This window comes from Ammodytes marinus, assembly GCF_949987685.1.
Source record: "Ammodytes marinus genome assembly, chromosome: 14".
In the NCBI taxonomy this organism is placed as follows: Eukaryota; Metazoa; Chordata; class Actinopteri; order Uranoscopiformes; family Ammodytidae; genus Ammodytes; species Ammodytes marinus.
The window spans coordinates 29,734,069-29,753,469 of NC_137218.1; the positions used below are offsets into that span (position 1 = coordinate 29,734,069).

The 19,401-nt window shown below is 41.4% G+C and overlaps 1 protein-coding gene across 1 annotated transcript; it reads left to right on the forward strand.

Annotated features, from left to right (window-relative positions):
- Positions 1 to 3,247: 3,247 nt before the first annotated feature.
- On the forward strand, positions 3,248 to 17,634 carry igsf5a (immunoglobulin superfamily, member 5a; the record flags this gene model as incomplete). The annotated part of the gene is made up of 8 exons (XM_080041508.1): positions 3,248 to 3,292; positions 4,112 to 4,454; positions 9,794 to 10,084; positions 15,594 to 15,713; positions 16,310 to 16,334; positions 16,448 to 16,542; positions 16,688 to 16,752; positions 17,506 to 17,634. The coding sequence occupies 8 exons, from the start codon at positions 3,248 to 3,250 to the stop codon at positions 17,632 to 17,634; spliced, it is 1,113 nt and encodes a 370-aa protein (XP_079897634.1).
- Positions 17,635 to 19,401: the final 1,767 nt, after the last annotated feature.

Genomic DNA, 19,401 nt, shown 5'->3' on the forward strand with positions numbered 1-19,401 from the left:
TCAACACCAAAACAGTGTGGTATATAACAGTATCTTAAGGCCAGTATGGGGATGGAGTTAGGGTGACCAGATCCCAATTCACCAGATGTGGGACAAATACTACGTTTGTACGTTAAAAAACACTATGGTTGCGTTCCGAATCGCATACTTTCTACTATATAGTATGTAGAAAAAAGATGTAGGATGTCCCGATTCTTGTGGCCAGATTTAGGATGTTAGAAGTACCCGGATGTCCTACTTCATGCGGCTAAGATTGTTAGTGTTGAAAAGTGCATCCTATTTGGGCGATTCTGACCCACAATCCAGTGCGCATGTGAAGTGACGTCACATCGACGAAGCCTCCATATGAAAACAAACGGGGATGCGACGGATATAAAAGCAAGAGGCAAGATCAAGGCGCAATGGTATGATGAAATAAGAGAGTAAAGTATGTCCCAATAGTATGCCTACTGCATCCTAACTAGATTATTTTTATTGTCGGATGTAGTATGTAGAATAGAAAAAAGAAAGAGTATGCGATTCGGAACGCAACCTCTGTGTCCAAACCAGGATATGGGCAAAGGAAGCCTTTGCTCTGCAAAATCTGTAGCTGGATCCAGTGCAAAAGGAGTAATTCAAACATGCGGATGGCAGGCTGAAACCAACGACCATGGAGGTCCTCCTAGCCCCATAGGCCATCTTTGAGATGGTCCAACCCAAATCAGACTACTCTTCTGGCAGTATCGACATATGTCAGTGTTGCAGCCAGTGCCAGAATCATGATGATTTACAAGCTGTGATGCAAGAAAGCGATGGTGATGATGATACGATGATTTATATAAACCGTTTAATGAAAAAAGTTGCTTAATCATGACGATACTGTGGTCTCAACGTGCATGTCTTAAAATGGTTCCAGAAACATCCAAAGTTCACACTTGCAAAATTTTGCCCAAGACAAATTATCTGCCAACTACTTGAGAACCAGTAAAAGAGGGCAGTTTTTAACACATATCTTGGTATATGTAGTTTATTGGGATGATATGAAAATATTAATTGAATGATACAAAAACATGTATTTTTTTAGGTTCAGGTGGAATATAAAATGATTACTTTTCATTACTAAAATAAGCAGAACTACCTCAACTACCGATAATTTTTATATAATTAGCAGTTAAAATCCAAGTTCTAGCACCAAGACAGTACACAACGTAGGTTTTACAGCAGCCATTTTGTAAATTCCAATATGGCCGCCTTATACATCTGGGCAAATGCCAACATTAATGTTCTGATTCCACATAAAATACCCTTTCTAAAAATGTATAGTGTTGCAAATCCCCCCAAAAAATCCAACAAAAGTTTAAATCATACTATAATCAGGGCCGGATCTAGGCATAGGCATTCTAGGCACGTGCCTAGGGCCCATTTCCACTAGGGGGCCCAGTGAGAATTTTTTTTTTTTCTTTTTTTTTTTTTTTAGTATGTGTGTTTGATATTAACATCATATTATGCAAATGTAAGTTATCATACAAAAAAAGGAATGCAATGTTTTGGTCTGGATAGTTAAAAGCCTAATAATTGAATCAGTTCATCCAAGGTTAACTTATCACTTGGTATTGCGTTTATTTCAAAAAATTGGAAATTGGGCTGCCCTCAGTTGCCCATGCACTGTGTATAGTCTATAGCAGGGGTGTCAAACTCATTTTGGTTCGAGGGCCACATACAGCCTCTCTGATCTCAAGTGGGCCGGACCAGTACAATAATGGCAAAATAACGTACATCAACTCCAAATCTCTAGCTTTGTTTTTCAGTAATATGCTTTATCACTCAGTCTACATTTGTAACCTACATTATCACGGATCACAAGGGATCTCTGTACCCCCCAGGAAATGTCTTAGTAAAGGTTGCTGCTGGCCATGGGAATAGGAGGTGCGGCGCGGAGCGCCGCAGCAAAAATTTGGGGGGTATTTTGCTCAAAGATGCCAATACGCACTAATGAAATAAACAACTGTTTATTTGAATACACAAATACAACAGGCACTGACGTTACAGTTGTCCAATTTTGTTTACTACATGTACAGGGACACATTTTGTGCAAACATGCAGACAGTACAAAATAAAATTTAATAAAAGTGCAACTTCTACTGTTTTGATTTATTTTTAAATACAGAGGTTATTGGTTGTTTTGGAATTTGTTTTTCCCAATTTAAAACATAAAAATAAAGCAGCATGGAAAATTAGGAAATAAATCTTGTAGGCCTACACTAGCATGCTCCTGCTCGTTTCGCACGTGCAGAGTCGCGGACACATCGCGCTTGCTAGTACATTAATTGTTCAGCACTAAAAATAAAAATTGTTTTATTTATTTTTTATTTTTTTGGTTTTTACTTTGCCATAAAGCACTGGAGGAAACATTAATAGCGGTGAAGCAAGATTGCCATTTACCATTTCCCACGTTGCTAAAATGTGCTTTTTTTTTATTTAGGCTGCCCCCTAGCGGCTGGAGTGAGCATTTTGGTTATTTCTTTAAAAATTCATATCTCCTCACAGGAATGGGGTAGAGACTTACTTTTTTTTTTAAATGCTCATAAATGTGTGCTCTACAAGTCGCGGGCCGGATTAAATCATCTCGCGGGCCGCATCCGGCCCGCGGGCCGTATGTTTGACACCACTGGTCTATAGCCTATTTCAGCCTCATCTGTGGAAAAAAAGATAGCTGGACAAGAGAGTTCTTCTGCTTCGTTCCTCTCACTGCATTTAAATGCATTCATTATATTACAGAAAAATATGTCCCGTAAAAGAAAAAGAGCACCAAGCCCATCGCAGAGGATACTGAATTATATTTTTTCTATATTCCTATTTTTATGGAAAATCCATATATCTTTCTTCAATTGCTTTTAATTCTACTTCATTCGAGCCAGTATCTCCAAATTATTTGCTCACACAAAATTCCTCAGATTTAGCCTCTTAATTTCCCTCTCAAAGTGCACCAAATTCATGCATTTCACTTTAAAAAGGTAAAAAAATCTCCCGCGGGGGCATACCCCCGGACCCCCCTAGGAAAGTCAGGATCTTGGCTGGCTACTATTTTCACTAAGGGTGTGTGAATGACATTTAACAATAGTCAATAATTTGCCCATGATAACATTGGAGAGAGGGGCCCTAATCAAATTCGGCTTAGGGCCTTATAAAGGCTTTGGCCGGCTCTGCTCCCCGGTTATTATTTTAGCCGTCAAACCAGAGTTTTTCTGTGCGGCAGCTCACACCGGCGATGTCGCCATTACCCACCACAGAGTTCCACGCCAGGTTTTACCAGGTGAATCGCTGCTTCGCACGCGCAAGGCTTTTGTGTTTAGATCAGGCTTGCACGAGCGTTTTAACTTTATGCTGAATAAAGCATTGCACTGCACTGCTTTTCATCCAGTTTGAAAAATTGCTCCCACACTGGACTCTGCATGCACCTTACAGAAATGCTCGTGCACTGAGCTCACGAACAGACGTGAACTTGCATACACGGTTACGTTTCTCTTTACTCCCGTTTACAAACGCGCAACTCTTAAACAAATGAATGAGCATAATACTCTTGTGGCAGTTCAAATGTATGTAGTTTTTTCACCAAATCGTGAAGTATCCGTTTGGAGGGGGCCCGAAAAAATGCGGTATGCCTAGTGTACTCTTTCCTCTTAATCCGGGCCTGACTATAATGCCTCGTTTCCGCAGAGCAGGTCGGGTCGGAGCGCCTCAGCTTGCTTTTAAGAATCTGGGTGGTGTTTCCTCCTCCTCCGACCTATACCCTTATTGGTAGGGCGAGGTTTGCGGAAATGATTATTTCGACCAATCAACGGACGGCAGTGTGTAGCTCCACCTATTCGGCACCCTTTAGATGGCTGGTACCCCAAGGGAGGAGTACCGGGAATAGGAGCGGCTTATTTCCTGTCCCTACCCAACTTTTGGCAAATGAAAAGCCAAAATAAGCGGGCCGAGCCGCTCCTAACCGATGTGCTCTACTCGGTGGAAACGAGGCATAAGGAACCTGACTATAAATAGCAATGCCAATAATCAGGCATTCAACACAAATAACAGCTCCTAATATGTCTTTCTTCTCTGTTTCTTCTCAGATGAACTCCCATTCTAGACATATGACATGTTCTCTCTCTTCTATTCAGCTGTGTCTCAAACAACGTTCGATCTGGAGCCGCTTAACTCAACCGTGCTGGGAGGCTCTAATGTGACGTTCACAGCCAAGGTAGAGGGGGAATGGCAGATCATGACCTGGAAACTGGGAGAATTTCAGCTGGTCACAGTCAATTCTTCCGGTTCCGTCAGCTCGGCCTCACAGCGGGTCTCTGCCTCAAACTGCTCCAGTGACTGGAGCTGTGTGCAGTTCACCATCCACAATGTGACCAGGGAGGCTGGGACCGTCACCTGCACAGTGCAGGGGAAGTTTGGTTCAAAGACGGCACACCTTTACGTAGAGGGTAAGGTCTGTTACATCTACCAGGCTGCACTTCTATTTGTCTAATTCATTCAAAGTTCTCCTCAGATGTCTAATAAACAATTTTATAAGTGCAAAAAACAACTACACTGGGCCATCAGCCATTGGATGTCTATCAGATCCACACAGTCCCCCGAGGCTTACTGAAAAGCAGGTATAAGAATGTGCTGATATAAGACAAATTTAGACCTAAAGATGGCATTAGATGAAAAGTAACAGGAATCATCAAATAGATGTGGAGACACTTCACCCAGGAATTCCACTGGCTGCGCGTGCGGTGTCCTACGGTTTTGCTTTCAGAGCGGGCACGGCCAGCGCCACCGGACAGCTGTTAGTCGCGAGACCGAGGAGTTCCCGCGGTAATTAAAGGTGACGGGCGATCACGCTCGATATGATTCTGTATGTGGTATTTACTCAACAACAAATGCACGGAAGGTTATTGTTCCCATCCGAACGAGTAAAAGAACAGTGGACATGCTTGTATGTGTCTCTGCTTTGGGATTGTTATCTGCAGTGAACACCGAGTGTCTTATATAAAAAATTAACCGGAGGTTTTATTGTTTTGTCGGCGCCTGTGTCCTGCCTCTCTCGATGTGTTCTGTGCTAAATTGATGCGATGAGCTCAGGAATCCGGCAGAAATAGAAGAAGTGCGTATTTCAGCGGACAGCTGGAGCAGCAGTGGAGCAGAGAGACGGTGCAGCGGAGGTGGTGGACGCTCACCCACTGACAGCTCCGATGCCGTGATGGAGCGGAGAAGGACCGGACAGGCAGCGGGAGGAATTTCGGCCTTCACTCTGGCTGTGTCTTGATTCAGGGGTTGCGGTCTTGGAACCGGCCTCGTAGGCTGCATTTGAAGACCGATTGCGTCATAGGGGCGCGCAAAGGCTGTCCCATTTGCAAGGCTCCTTGCAAGGCTCCTCATATGCGGTCGTGAAATGCAGCCTTCGTTTCACGGTTTTGAAGCAGTTTTGAAGGCTGCATCAGATGTATCCTTCGTGGCCCAACATATCCCAAGATTCATTGCGTTTTTTTCAGAGATTGCATAAAATAAAATAAAAAATAACAAAACAGCAACGTGTTGCTCCATCTTCTTAACTTTTATCTTCCTTTCTTTTTTTCTTGTACTTTTTTTTCTTTTCGTCTGGTAGACAACTTATTTTTCTTTTTTCCTCCGCTGACAGGGCTGTCTCCGTTGGCAGCAATCAGGGTTGCTAGGCAGCACAGGAGCGGCGAGTCGTCACGCAAGGTAACGGCTTGTTACGTAAACCGGAAATGCTCGTAAACGGAGACCTGCGGAGACCGTCTCGTTTAACAAGGCTCGTTGGCCTTAAAACCGGCCTTAAAATCGGCCTTCATAGGCTATAGCCTTCATAGACCGCGAGACTGCGTCCTACCAAGTGCGTGGTCTCTGAATCAAGACACAGCCTCTGACTACTGATGTAAATTGGTTGGTGGGAAAAAATGGGACAGAAGCGCAGAAATCAGTGATTCTTGAGAAGCGGAGCAAAAGACCGTCTTGCAATAGTAACTGCTGTTATGTCGATATTTAAAATTGTAGATGTTATGGATTAAGAATAGAATGTCTGGAGCACAATATCCCCTTAAATTTAATTGTATCATTATTATGTCAAATATGACACTTATCATTATCTTCTCACGACGTCCAAAACAGTGTGTCCACAGAGAATGGTTCAATCTAGCCTGGCTCCGCTATTTTTTGTTTACAGCTCATCTTTTGTATCTTATATTTATCATGTTCGTATATAGACCCCTTATATGTTTATCAACACGGCGGATGCGTCATCAAGCTGTCATCAAGCCACTCCTAAAAAAGAAAAATCTAGATACATCACTCATGAACAATTATAGGCCGATATCCAACCTACCATTTTTAAGCAAGATCATTGAAAAAGCTGTTCATCATCAGCTAAATAACTACTTAGCAATGAATAACTGCTTTGATGTCTTTCAGTCAGGTTTTCGACAACACCACAGCACTGAGACTGCTCTGGTTAAGGTCCTCAATGTTTGTGGACGTCTATCCATCAAAACTATGACGTAGGTCCTTAGCAACGGTCATTATACCCTTGACAGAGGTATGTCTTGCTGGAAATAACAGACCTGTAGAATGCTATGATTTACATAGGATTCTCAAAGTGCCATGTAATAAGTTCTGTCAACGAATTCCACTGTATGCTGTCTGTGCTTCCAATCTCATGGTTCAAACCATTTGTGTTATATCTTGTAATACAAAATCTGACTTCAGTTGACAAGCAATACAAGTCAAACACAAACATTTTATTTGCACTTTGTTATTATGTTATTGTAGCTCTAGCATTCAAGAACCTTTTTTCTCTTAATTAAACTTGAATGTAATGTAAATTTTTTCTGGCATTGTCATTTGAAGCAATTTTATTTAGGCCTATTTATTTTATGTAAATGTATGTCATTAGACAGGAGATTTTGAAAAACAAAGAGAAGCTGTCCGAGCTCCACCAGACTGCTGTTCAGGTTGAGGAATCCGGCATTCTTACATGTTTGGTAGCTCAAATAAATATGTTGTAAATTCAATCAAAGCGTCTTCCGTGTCTGGAATTGCATGTATTCTTGAGTCTATAAGGTAAAAATAATATAATAAGATAAGATAACCTTGTTTGACTTGTGAAATGGGGGACTTAAAGAACATTTAGATTTTGGCTGTACTATACTAGGTACTTGTACTATATTAACTGGGTTAAATATAATTGCATTACTAAAAAGACTAAAATACAAATGTCATTGACTAAGACTAGACTTAAATGTCATCAGTTTTTGTTGACTAAGACTAGACGAAAATAGTCCCAGATAATTCTGACTAAGAGAAGACTAAAAAGTTCAAGACTTTTAGTCAACTGAAACTTGACTAGACTAAAAAGAGTTAAAACGTGACTAAGACTAATACAAACTAAAATGACATTTTGACACAAAGACTAGACTAAAACTAAACTTAAAACAGGCCGCCAAAAACAACACTAGTCTCACCCCATAGCTGCTCAACAGCGCCCCCCGGTGGTTCACTTGTTAATGTGAGTACCATATAAGACTAGTCCTTTTATGCAGTGGCCCAGGTACAAATATGGCCGGAGCCCTCTGCTGCTTGTACTACCCTATCGCTGTATTATTCTATCTGAAATAAATTGTACAATATCTTACATGATTCACAGCTACCTCTTCCTGGAGTCTGCATGCAAAATGTATCTAGATAAGACAGCAACAGGACGACAATCCGAAACACTTTACTTTTTTTCTGATCTACTCAACGAACAAGGATCTGCATTCTTGGCAATAATTCTGCTTTTTATATGGTTCCTCAGACCCTAATGAAAACAGAATGTTAGCCCATGTTCTACTCTCCCAGAAACATTTTTGATAACTGAGCCAAAAGCCCGACATCTAGCACATCCTCCATGATGACCTACTCTGTGGAAACAAGGCATTATAGACTTAATCCCAGGATGCCAGAATCTACTGAACTGTCTGAATCTCTGTCTGTCTGAAAGAAGACATTCTTCTACATTACTCCTGAACCTGTATGCTAAACTACTGGGCTACAATATAGTTAACTATCAAACAAGCCACACTGTTAACTTGCTTAATAGTTTTCAATAAGGAGTAATCTAAGCAAGACAGTGTTAAGACAAAGAAAGTGCAAGTGGTTATTTTACATTTTCTGAATTACAGATATATAGGTTGATTATCAATTCAATAGGCTACCTTGCCTTTCAGCTAGCTTTAAAGCTAAAATAGCGGACTTGTTAGTGTTATTATTTTGATAGTTACTTTCGGTTGCCTACCGTCAGATGAAACGTAGATAACATTTACAAAAATGACAGGTATCCTAAAACGAAGCTACAGCACACGTTTTGCCACGTTAATCAACCATAGAAAGGACAGAAAGAGCGCACGATGGATGGAATCCGGAATGTGTTTGTTTCTGGTTTGTTTACTCCACGTTTCTTCTTCATGCAGCTTGTGGGGAGTTGTTGACAATGACATTTAATTATCGCCCCCTCCCGGTACTTCTCACCAACCAACATTAGGCTACTGCTCTAAATCGGCTCTCACAAAAAAAAAATAACAATAAAAATAACGTTTGCAGATTAATAACTATAGAGAGCGATCGTTCAGTTAATAGGAGCCCCGCTCGTGGTAGAATAGCGAAAAATAAACGGTAAAGATGGATTATTAAGCTTACAAAGGACCGTTTAAAAAAAATCTTGAGTAATTTTGAGTTTGTGAATTAATAAAAACAAGGAAAAAAACAATGCAGCTGCTGTTCTCTGCTTCCAGGAGTACAGAAAAGAATAGCGTGCATTTTAGCACGACACAAAATACTAAAATACATTACCGGTATTGAAAGCCATGAAAAATATCCCTGTTGAAATGCACTGGTGACGATGAGAGGAGAAGCATTGTCCGCCATGATTCAAATGGCATGCGATCGCGAGCTGCTGGTCTCAGCGTCCATAGCAACCATGTTATTATATTTCTGTCGAGACGCGAAATATTCTTCGTCATAACTATCAAACTAAACATCCTACACTTTCACTGAGCAAAGATTATGAAAGTGGAATGCACATTTCTCGCTAAAAATGTTTACACAAACACTTTTAATGGCGTAACTATAATTAAATATCATGTTTTCCACCCAGAATAAAAAGTATGTCCACCATTTTCACAGAAAATCTTCCTAAAAACTATCCAATAGGAAAGATGCTCACAACGTCAAACATCACCGGGTATGGCAGTACATTGTAGTGAATTGAACCCACTCTCCGTCAGCAGACGACGGCAAGGGTGAATTTCACGTCAGTGAAGGACGACAAAGGGCGCTGGCACTCAGTCGCACTTTGACGTTCTAGGAGTGAGACTGTGTTGGTGTTTACACACAGCCGCCGCTTCAGGGAAGGACCCGGCCCGGCCACTCGCTCTGAGCATCAGCCTTTGCCGAAAATATAGAATATCTACTATATATATAGAATATATATTTATTATTAACTGATTGGTTTCATTTTAAGTATTGCTCTTTACTGTTATTTCCGAAATGTTAGCATTTAGCAACCTAATGAGGACACTACATGTTACTATATAATGCAATAACTAAGCTGAACACTCGGTCAGAACCTAAAAGACATGCTGTATTCCTCACCTTTGTATGATTTTTAACATGCACCCTTTATCTATTATATATAAACTTTACCGGTTATCCCATTGAGATGTAGGGTTTTGTTCTCAAGAATTTAGAACTTCACCTCTCTTCTATCCCTGTCATTATTTCTCAGAGAGGGGTACAGTCCACATCCTGGGTCAGAATGTGACAGTGGAACAGGACCAGCAGGTTGAGTTCCAGTGTGTGGTGGCTGCTTGGTGCCCCAGAGCTAACGTCAGCTGGATGGAGAATGGTGGAGAGGTGGACAGCAGCCTGTACAACACAAGTAGCGTTTCTGAAGGAGGGTGCTCTAACTCCACCAGTGTGCTGAGGTTCCAGGCAGTGAGAAGCTCCACAGTGGAGTGTCGGGCCACTTTACCTACATTTACAACACCAGAATCCAGCTCCGTCTTCTTGGGGGTTGGTAAGAAAACATTGTTTCTACCAATTTGAGTGGCAAAGCCTTTCTGCCTTTGTGCTCTCCAAATTTGGAAAAATCCAACGCTGTTGGTACTTAGTTAATTATACATTGAAGACACAAACAGTAGGGTATTGCATTTTAGTTCTGTAGTATGCTACAAGCGGTAAGAACAATAAAACCAGTCTACTGCTGCACTATATCTGAGGCTTTACTGTACTGTTCTGAATGATAACATGAACAAGCTCACAATAACAATATTTGCATGCAGATGCTGCTGTTTAGCAGGTGAAATGTTTACCATGTTAGGGTTAGCTTAGACTGATGGGGAAGTCATTTGTTGTGCCTGTTTTGATACACAAACCAAGTATTGTAATAATTAAATTTCTTTTTATTTAATTTTTTCACAAAACAGGACATACACAGATGCAGGACATCCCATATTGACCATAGGAAATAGTAAGAAAAATAAAATAGTACTTAAATTTACATAAACAAAAATAAATAAAGCCAATAAATAACTTACAAAATAATAATAATAATAATTTAAATAAAAAATCCAAAAAGTATAGACAGACAGTTATATTCTTGGCAATCAGTAAAAGTATCAGTAATATGTATCTCTGGTCCACATTGTCTGTGTCTTTAGATACAGCTGCAGAGGATCAAATGGTACATTCTGTTATGATTAAACGATGCTGGACCCAAGAGCAGACAGAGACAGGAGTAGGATTAATGAAAATGGTTTATTCTGGTATACCAGTAACGAGGCGGGGGGAATGGCAGGTAGTGGAATGAATAAGCCGGGGTGAGAGTGAGACAGGCAGGCAGGCAGGCTGCAGGGAGTGATCTGGGTAACTGTAGGCAAAGAAAAAAAACAGAGTAAGCACAAGGTAGCAAAACAACAAGAGAGTGGGCAACGAGAGAAAACATGTACAGAAGCCAGGCACGTATAAATACCGTAGGTTGGCGAAGTACGATCTGGCACTGACTACAAGGAATCCAGGAGTATATGAAGGGGAATTTATTGGAGATGAGGGCCAGAGCCCTGTTTCAGGTAGCTGGTTTTGAGGCAGCCCAGAGTTTGTTCGCTCTGAGTTAGTGGAAACTCTGGGTTTTCCGTTTCAGGTAGCAGGTTCAGCGCAACCGAGAGTCAGTTACTGCGGCAAAATACGCCGTGAGTTTAACCTGCTCGGGAGGTGGTTAGGCTTACCCTGAGTTGTTACGCTGCAGCTCCGACTGAAGAAAGAGTCACTGTCAAAACCTTATTGTAAAGCATTACGGCCAAAACAACACTGAACTGTGGCAGAAAACAAACGCAACATCTGCTATTATGGGGATATAAAGGATGCAGTAGGGACATACTTTTACTTATTTATTTCATCATAACTTTGCGTCTTGGTCTTGCCTCTTGTTATTATATCCGTCGCATCCCCGGTTGTTCGCTCCGTCGATGTGACGTCACTACCGGTAAGCACTGGACTGTGAGTCAGAATCGCCCAAATAGGATGCTGTTTTCAACACTACAAATATCTGCCGGATCTAGTAGACAGCCAGGTATTTGTATGCATACTAAATCGACCACAAGAATTGGGACATCCTAAATCTTTTTTCTTCCATACTATATAGCAGAAAGTATGGGTATTGGAATACAGCCTTGAAATATGTCTGCGATAGCCAAATTGCGTGAGAGCTCGCTTGGTGTGTGAGGTTGGAAGCATGCACACATGCTGCTTTCATGAGCTCCTCTAGTCTAGAGCTCCGATACAGCCAATTCAGATAGAGTACAAAGCATGGAAACCTGGGCTACAGGATTTTTTAATTTATTTTTTGCAAAACCAAAATTGCCACAATTCTCAAGCGAGAATTGAAACGTGGTTAACGTATTGTACTGTTAATTTTATATTGAGTTTTGTGGCATCCCTAGCTTCATCAGACCCGCTTCACTGTCATGCTCATGTTATATGTTCCACAATCACGGTCTGAACTTGGAAAGACAGCTTTTAGCTTTTACCCCCCACACCGTTCAACTATCAAATAAAGCAGGTATGCAAACTCGTCACCTTTCGGCGAAATTCGCCGTTTTGGAAACAAAATTGGCCATCTATGTGATTCGTGGAGATTCGTTGAGAAAATATTTTTTGGAGGGGGGGGGGGTCTGATGGCCAGCTGTGTGTGTGTGTGCGCGGAGCGGAGCATGGACATGGAGTGACCATCAGTGTTGGGAACGTTACTTTAAAAAAGTAATTAGTTATAGTTACTCACTACTTGTTCCGAAAAGTAACTGAGTTACTAACTGAATTACTTTATAATAGAAGTAACTAGTTACCAGGGAAAGTAACTATTTGCGTTAGCCTACTGTAAAAAAAAAAGTTGCTATATGTCAAAATTTTGATTTTTCTGAGCAGTTTTCACAAGTCAGTTGAAATGAGTAGAACAGACAGGTAGGCCTACTTGTAAGCTACATCACCTTCAATATGTATTGCACATCAACAGACAGCAAGAGGTTTATCCTGCACCTGCAGTATTTTGTTCTCAACAAAAGTAGTAGAGGAAACTGCTGAATGTACCGTGCTGATCTGCTATATCACTGGATTCACTTCAGGGGTGTCAGCTAAAACACCACTTCAGGCCAAAAACGTCAGACTATGAAGCATGAGACGATGAGAGGAGGAGTAAGGATGTATCCGCTGTTTATTTCCTTCTTTAACAAGCACAGCAGCATACAGATCCCAGGAAAAGAACAATAGCAATATTCGGCTCGTGATGACACGCTAAACAGCTGTTGCAACCGGCGAATCACGTCCGTTTAATAGCGTGCATAAATTATAATTTATAGAGATCAGGAAACTCAATGCATTTACTCACAAGGGCGATGCAAACAAACTCAGGGAGAGCACGTTTCAATCGTGGATTGATAGGTGGTTACTGCGCCAACGTGCACGCTCGTAGCTCACACAACAGAGAGAGAAAGAAAAAGAAACTTCACTAAACAGGCGCTGACGTGACGGCGCTAACTGACAGTTCTAATGTCATCCACACACCGGTCTCCTCACTAGCAGTTTGTGTAGTATGGAGCCAGGGGTGCGTTCGGATTACACCGTTTATTCAATCAATTCAAAGTAACGCACCGCATTTAACGTTCAGTAACGATAACGGCGGTGTAACGGCGGAAAAAGTAATTAGTTAGATTACCCCGTTACTGAAAAAAGAATGGCGTTACGTAACGCCGTTCTTTTAAACGGCGTTATTCCCAACACTGGTGACCATAGTGACTAACTATGATTGACGGATGTTAACTCCTCATCATATGAGCTTTGACGGTCATTTGGCCAATCAGAAACAGTGTTTGTCATTGAGGGGCTGTGACATCAGTCAGTCAGAGCGTCTGCAGGAAAGTTACATTTTTTTTCTCTCCGAGTCATCGGAGCGTTCAAGTAGCCGCAGTACTAGTATTTTACCGTATTAATGTGCCTACTAGTGTTGCCACCCGTCCCGTTTTTCCCAGAATTGTTCTATTTTTTCACCAGCTGTCCCGGGAAAAAATAAATCTCTCCCGGGACACAATTTGTCCCGTTTTTTAGGGGGAAATGCCAAAGCCTCATTTGATTTCCTTCGTTCAGTAGTTAAGGCCGTTTCACACGGGCCGAGTTTGTTGCACCAACTAATGCATTCTCAATGGAGAGGCGAGCGGGGCCGGGCACGACAAGCGGGCAGGGGCGGTCTCAACGATCTCGGGGCCCGTTTCAAGACCCAGTGTGGGGCCCCCCACTTTTTTTTATTTTTTTTATAAATAATGCTTGTGCATGCTCCCGGCGAAAATAGAAAAAAAGATTGTGGAAACCATTTGGTTCATATACGGATTATTAGATAATGGGCCCAGACTCTTAAAGCTCCCCCCTCCCCCACTCCTCCCTATCCCTATTCAACAGATAAAGGGTGGATAGCTACTTTTTATGAACAGTATATAATTTACACATAGAAAGCTTATTACTGTATGTGTGAGGGGGCCTTCAAGGCCCCTCATGAAGCCCCTAAAACAGAGCTAATAATGCTTTAGTTTTGCACTTGCTTTTCTATTATTCACCTACTAGTTGAGGGGCCCATGATGATTTATTTCCTTATTTTAGGCGATACCTTTTTGGACCCTGTTATTGACATGAGTGACTGAGCTCTTTGACAATGCGACATGTAAAGTTAATATCAGTATTTCTGGCTTAGGGCCCCCCTGAGCCCTTGGGCCTATGGGCCTGGTTGCATGCAATTTTCTTCTCAAAGTGCACCAGATTGATGAATTTTACTTTAAAAGGTTGCATATTTTTCTTCCGGGGGAGCATTCCCCCGGACCACCCTACAAGGTCCAGGGTTCCCACCTCAGTCTCCTTATATATCCTACTGTAAAAAGCACTGTAGGTGTTTATGGTTATTATAGGTCATTACACTGGGCAGTCTGAACTGGTAGCCTAATAATGGCCGAGCCCTCCGCCCCAAACATCAAGTGTCCCTTTTTTTCCTAAATCCAAGGTGGCAACCCTAGTGCCTACTCGGTTTATGTGAATCTCTTTTTAAATAAATTCACGGAGTTTCCCAACCGTTGTTACAGCCATTTGCATTGCTTTATGCGCATGCTGGTTAACGGCCGCGGTTGGCGGATTGTCACTGCAGATTAACGTGTCACCTCAAGTTAATAATGTGCTTTTGTCTATTGCTGTTTTCACGGTTTTTGAATGGTGCGTGGTGTTCTGGCCGTGCATGTAGTGATTTTAGCAGATCAGCGCCGAAACAACACACTCACCTGCTTCCTCCACTATCGTCTCATTTTGCACCATTATGTTCCTGCGCACGACTGAGGTGTGTGTGTGTGTGTGTGTGCTTGCGTGCGCGTGAACACGAGATTAACTATGGTGACAGAGTGTATTGTGTTATATTGATGGTTGTGTAACAAAGATAAGGCAAATCCTGTTTGCCACAATATAAATAGTTAGTTTATTGTAAGGGAATTTGGTGTGATTGATTTGAGGCTCAATGTTATTTTCTGTCTTATTTAAAGCTGGTTTTGCCAGCATTTTAACCGTTTTTCTAAGCTGTTTTTAACCGTTTTTCTTGGTAAATAGGCTACCTACACACTTTGTATTGGAAACGTCAAGAAGGTTGGCTGACTAACTTGTTTTGCTCATTTTACTATTCATCTGACAACGTTTTTTTTGTCCTTAATTCTCTTCACCAGAATACACCAAATTACTTCTCTTAAATGTTCAAATCACAAAAAAAATCTTCTGGGGGGATGCCCCCAGACTCCCCTACCGTTGTTTGTTTTCGGGCTTCTCACCTTTTTCATGGCTCATGAGTTTGCATGCCTGATAAAGGCAAAAACACCCCCCAAAATAAATAGGGAACACTGTTTTACACTTGATACTGAACACTTGGTTGTGTTCAGTATCTTTCATTGGATGATAACATGCTCTGGCTGCTTCCACTCTGAATCCTCTCTGATATGTTCTGTCTCCTGTAACAGTTCCCAAGCCTCCTGACTGGACCGTGCTGATAGCCGTGGTGTTGTCCATCGGAGGTTCAGCCCTGCTGGTTTTGCTCATTCTCGGAATCCTCTTCTGCTACAAGCGCAGAGGAGAAAAACGTAAGGCCCTCATTATAGTCTAGGTCCTGGGTAAGAAGATTTGTATGCGCTTCATTTAGCGGAGAATATCTCAAATCAAATCAAATCAGTTTTATTTGTATAGCCCAATATCACAAATAGACATTTGCCTCAGTGGGCTTTACATTCCATACAATATGATGCAATATGACACCCTGCCCTTACACCCTTAGCTCGGCTGAGAAAAAACTCCTAGTAAAAAACCCTTTACCGGGATAAAAAAATTTGAAGAAATCTCAGGGAGAGTTGACAAAGTAAGGGATCCCTCTCCCAGGACGGACATACTGCAATAGATGTCATAAGTAGAGAAAATCACAAAGGAATTTGATCAGCGCATACAAAACTTTCCCAGGACCTCCACTATTATATCAGTCTAACAAAACTTGTGTCCAAAAATCACAATAGTCATAGTTTTGACCTTTGTTTGAGGGCAGGATTAGCTGAAGAATCATAACGAAAATGAGACTGCAGTGCATTTTCAATACATGGCAATGGGCAGAAAGTTTTAAGTGATTGGTTCAACCCACCCCGTGGTATGCCTTACATGAACTCATTTGTTATTTTACAATCCTCTCCAGAAGCCAACTACCAAGATGAAATGAGGTAAGAAAACTACTATAATTATGAATATTTTGATTTGATTCCTTTTACCTCTAATAATGGCATGTATGTTAACATACAGTAAATTACCTATTGTATTTCATGTTTGTGTGTAGCAGGAGAGTGCGTACACAGAGCCAGATAGGTGGTGTCAATGCAGAACAGAAACAGGGTAAAAGGAACGCAGGATATGTTCCAGAGGATCAAACAAGTAAGACTGATGATAGCATGTAAATAGAGACACACACAAGATTTATGTGAAGACCTTTGGCAAATTGAGACTTTATCACCATGCTCTACCATGCTATACCTAGTCATTATCTGATCATGACTAATCAAAACTTCTATTTTCACAGGTGTTTCTCCCAGTGAATTCAATGACAGTTCAATTTTCCAGGCAAATGGCTCCAATATTGCTGAGGTAGGGTAGTCATTTTTTGGGGGTTTACACAATGATAAGCAGTTGTATAAATTAGCTTGTAGTGGTATGCAGTAATGGGGGAAAGAATAATTAGGTACCACCAGGGTTGCAAAATTCAGAGAATTTTCAAAGTGGGAAACTTTCCATGGGAATGAATGTAAATTTATGGGAATTAACAGAAATTTTGGAAATAAACGGGAATGTATTCAATTTAAGGTTGGACCTTAAAGGCACAGGCAACCCAAATGCACTCAATCTTCTTACTATGTTACTTCAGTCCTGGCAAACGTTATAGACAGTAAAAAGCAGTTTTTTCAACTAAGTTTTATAATATTTATACGGAGCCCCTTTGGTGACATCTGGGGGGGAAAACAATTATGTTTGCACAACTTAATCTGTGGGAACAAGATAATATGTTGTGGCCACAATTTAATAATTCATGGGAACAAGATAATTATGTTGAGGCCACGCCTGTAGCTAAGATGTGTCTCACTCTCGTGTGAGACACATCAGCTGGTCGGAACGATGCAGCGTGCACGTCCTCCCCAAATATTACAAGAGCGCAAGCGCTACTGTTCTGCTGATGCAGGGAAGTGGGCAAAATGCTACCAGTTCCATAAGCATAGATGTAAAACTTAAAAGTAGCCCCAAAATGCAATGTTTTGGTTAGGTTAGGCAACAATGTGGCTGCAACAGCGTGACAGTCGAAAAACGTCTTACACAACTTTTTGTGTAGCATATCGCTTATTTAAGCCTGTAAACAAGCCTAGTGCTGCTTCCGCCTCCAACGATGCTGCTGCTGGCACATCGGGGGGTCACTGCCCCCTCAATAAGCGCTCCCCCAAAGCCTTCTCTTCTATCGGCTCAGGCTGCCTACTGTAAATATATTTCCAGGTTGATGCAAGTGGCGATTTAAAAAAATAAACAAAAGGGTGATGTTTATAAAAACTTTTTTGTTTTTATTCATGAAAAAACTAGAAAACATGCAAGCACAGCCCACACAGGAACAATCAAAGTCGATTGCACATTGTGTTCTACAGGTTTTATTTATTTATTTATTTTACATAAATAATTTTACAAATTGTCTGGATCATTCCTTAATATCAGTTTTTCTGACGGTACCCATACAGCATTGATGTGTCTAAAAGCTCACATTACATTAACTGTGCCAAAAAGCAAGCGCAAAGATCTTGCAAGGGCAAAACATTTCATCTTAGGTGTCTCTGTCCACCTATTAGGCCTATTTCCATCAGCCCACCACCTGAATGGAGCGGCTGTTCAATCTCTGCGTCTTGACTCTAAAGATTCAGAATATTACAATGGTTTACTGATTTGCAAACTAATATGTGAATAAGGGAGTACTGGCACTCCTCCCCCCCCCCCCCATTTCAAGCACTGAATATAATATAATAAGTATCTCTATCTGTGCTTAAACAATAATCAAAAGGGTACACCATGGTCTCCCATCATATGCGCTGTCATCAGCACAAATGATCTGTCCTTAAACGTTAAAGCCAATCCACCATCCCTCCTGATAATTTTTTTACAACTCGAGTACTGCACGTCACTGTCGTTATCCGGTTACGTCCGCCCCAGAGTACCACACAAAGGGCTCTGGCGCGCCCGTATTACATAGAACCAATTGAAACGTGAGTCAGGATTTCTGGACTTCCTGAAAAAGCTTCAATGGAGAGTGCCCAGACCAACAGGCGCAGCAAATTTAATTTGCCAGTGCCTAGTGGCAGGTCTGGGAATGCCAGGCTACCTTTTTTATGTATTTGTTTTAAATCGCACCTTGCATCAACCTGAAAACCCATAGGCAATATTAACAGTAGGCAGCCTGAGCCGATAGAAGAGAAAGCTTTGGGGGAGCGCTTGATGAGTAACGTTCACAAACAGTGCCCCTCCGATGCAGCAGCATCGTGAGAGGAGGAAGCAGCACTAGGCTTGTTTACAGGCTTAAATAACCGATACATTGCACAGAAAGTTTTGTAAGTCGGTTTGGATAAAGTAGGAAGTGAATGAGCTTTTGTTAACAGCATTTACTAACCGAAAGAACAGGTTAACGTATGAAAAAAGTCACCGAGTAGCGGTAGTGTTCTAACTGCCTTTGCAAAGGAGGGACTGCGCTCTGTGGACGTGCAGATGATGGGTGAATTTGGAGGCGGTCTGTTGCCGTGCCCACCCAATCAGAAGCTAGGAATGGTCCTGATATAGTAAATAGGGGAGAGTGGCCTAAGTTGTGCATTTTGGAAGTTGTGCCACCCCTTGTTTCTAGAAAACCATGGAAGAAATTGGAAATGTGACCACATATTTAAGAAGAGCCATCCATTTGACTCATCCTGTAAAGAAGGGAGACACAAGGAATAAGATATAAGCACATTTAAGCTCAAAAAACTGTTTTGCCTTTCAAAGTAAAATTTCCATGATCAAGGTTTTTTGATTATTGTGTCTGAACAATTATAGACAAGTTTGAAAACATTTGACACATGTTTTAGTGCTTTAGTATGCTACATTTTGAGTCTATACAGTTAGCACGATGTCAGCCCTAAACTGCTGCATCATGCTTATTATCCAAATTTCTGGGATTGGGGTGATTTGTGCCAAACGGCCTGGGTGAGTTATAAGTAAGTAAATAAGTAAAATGTA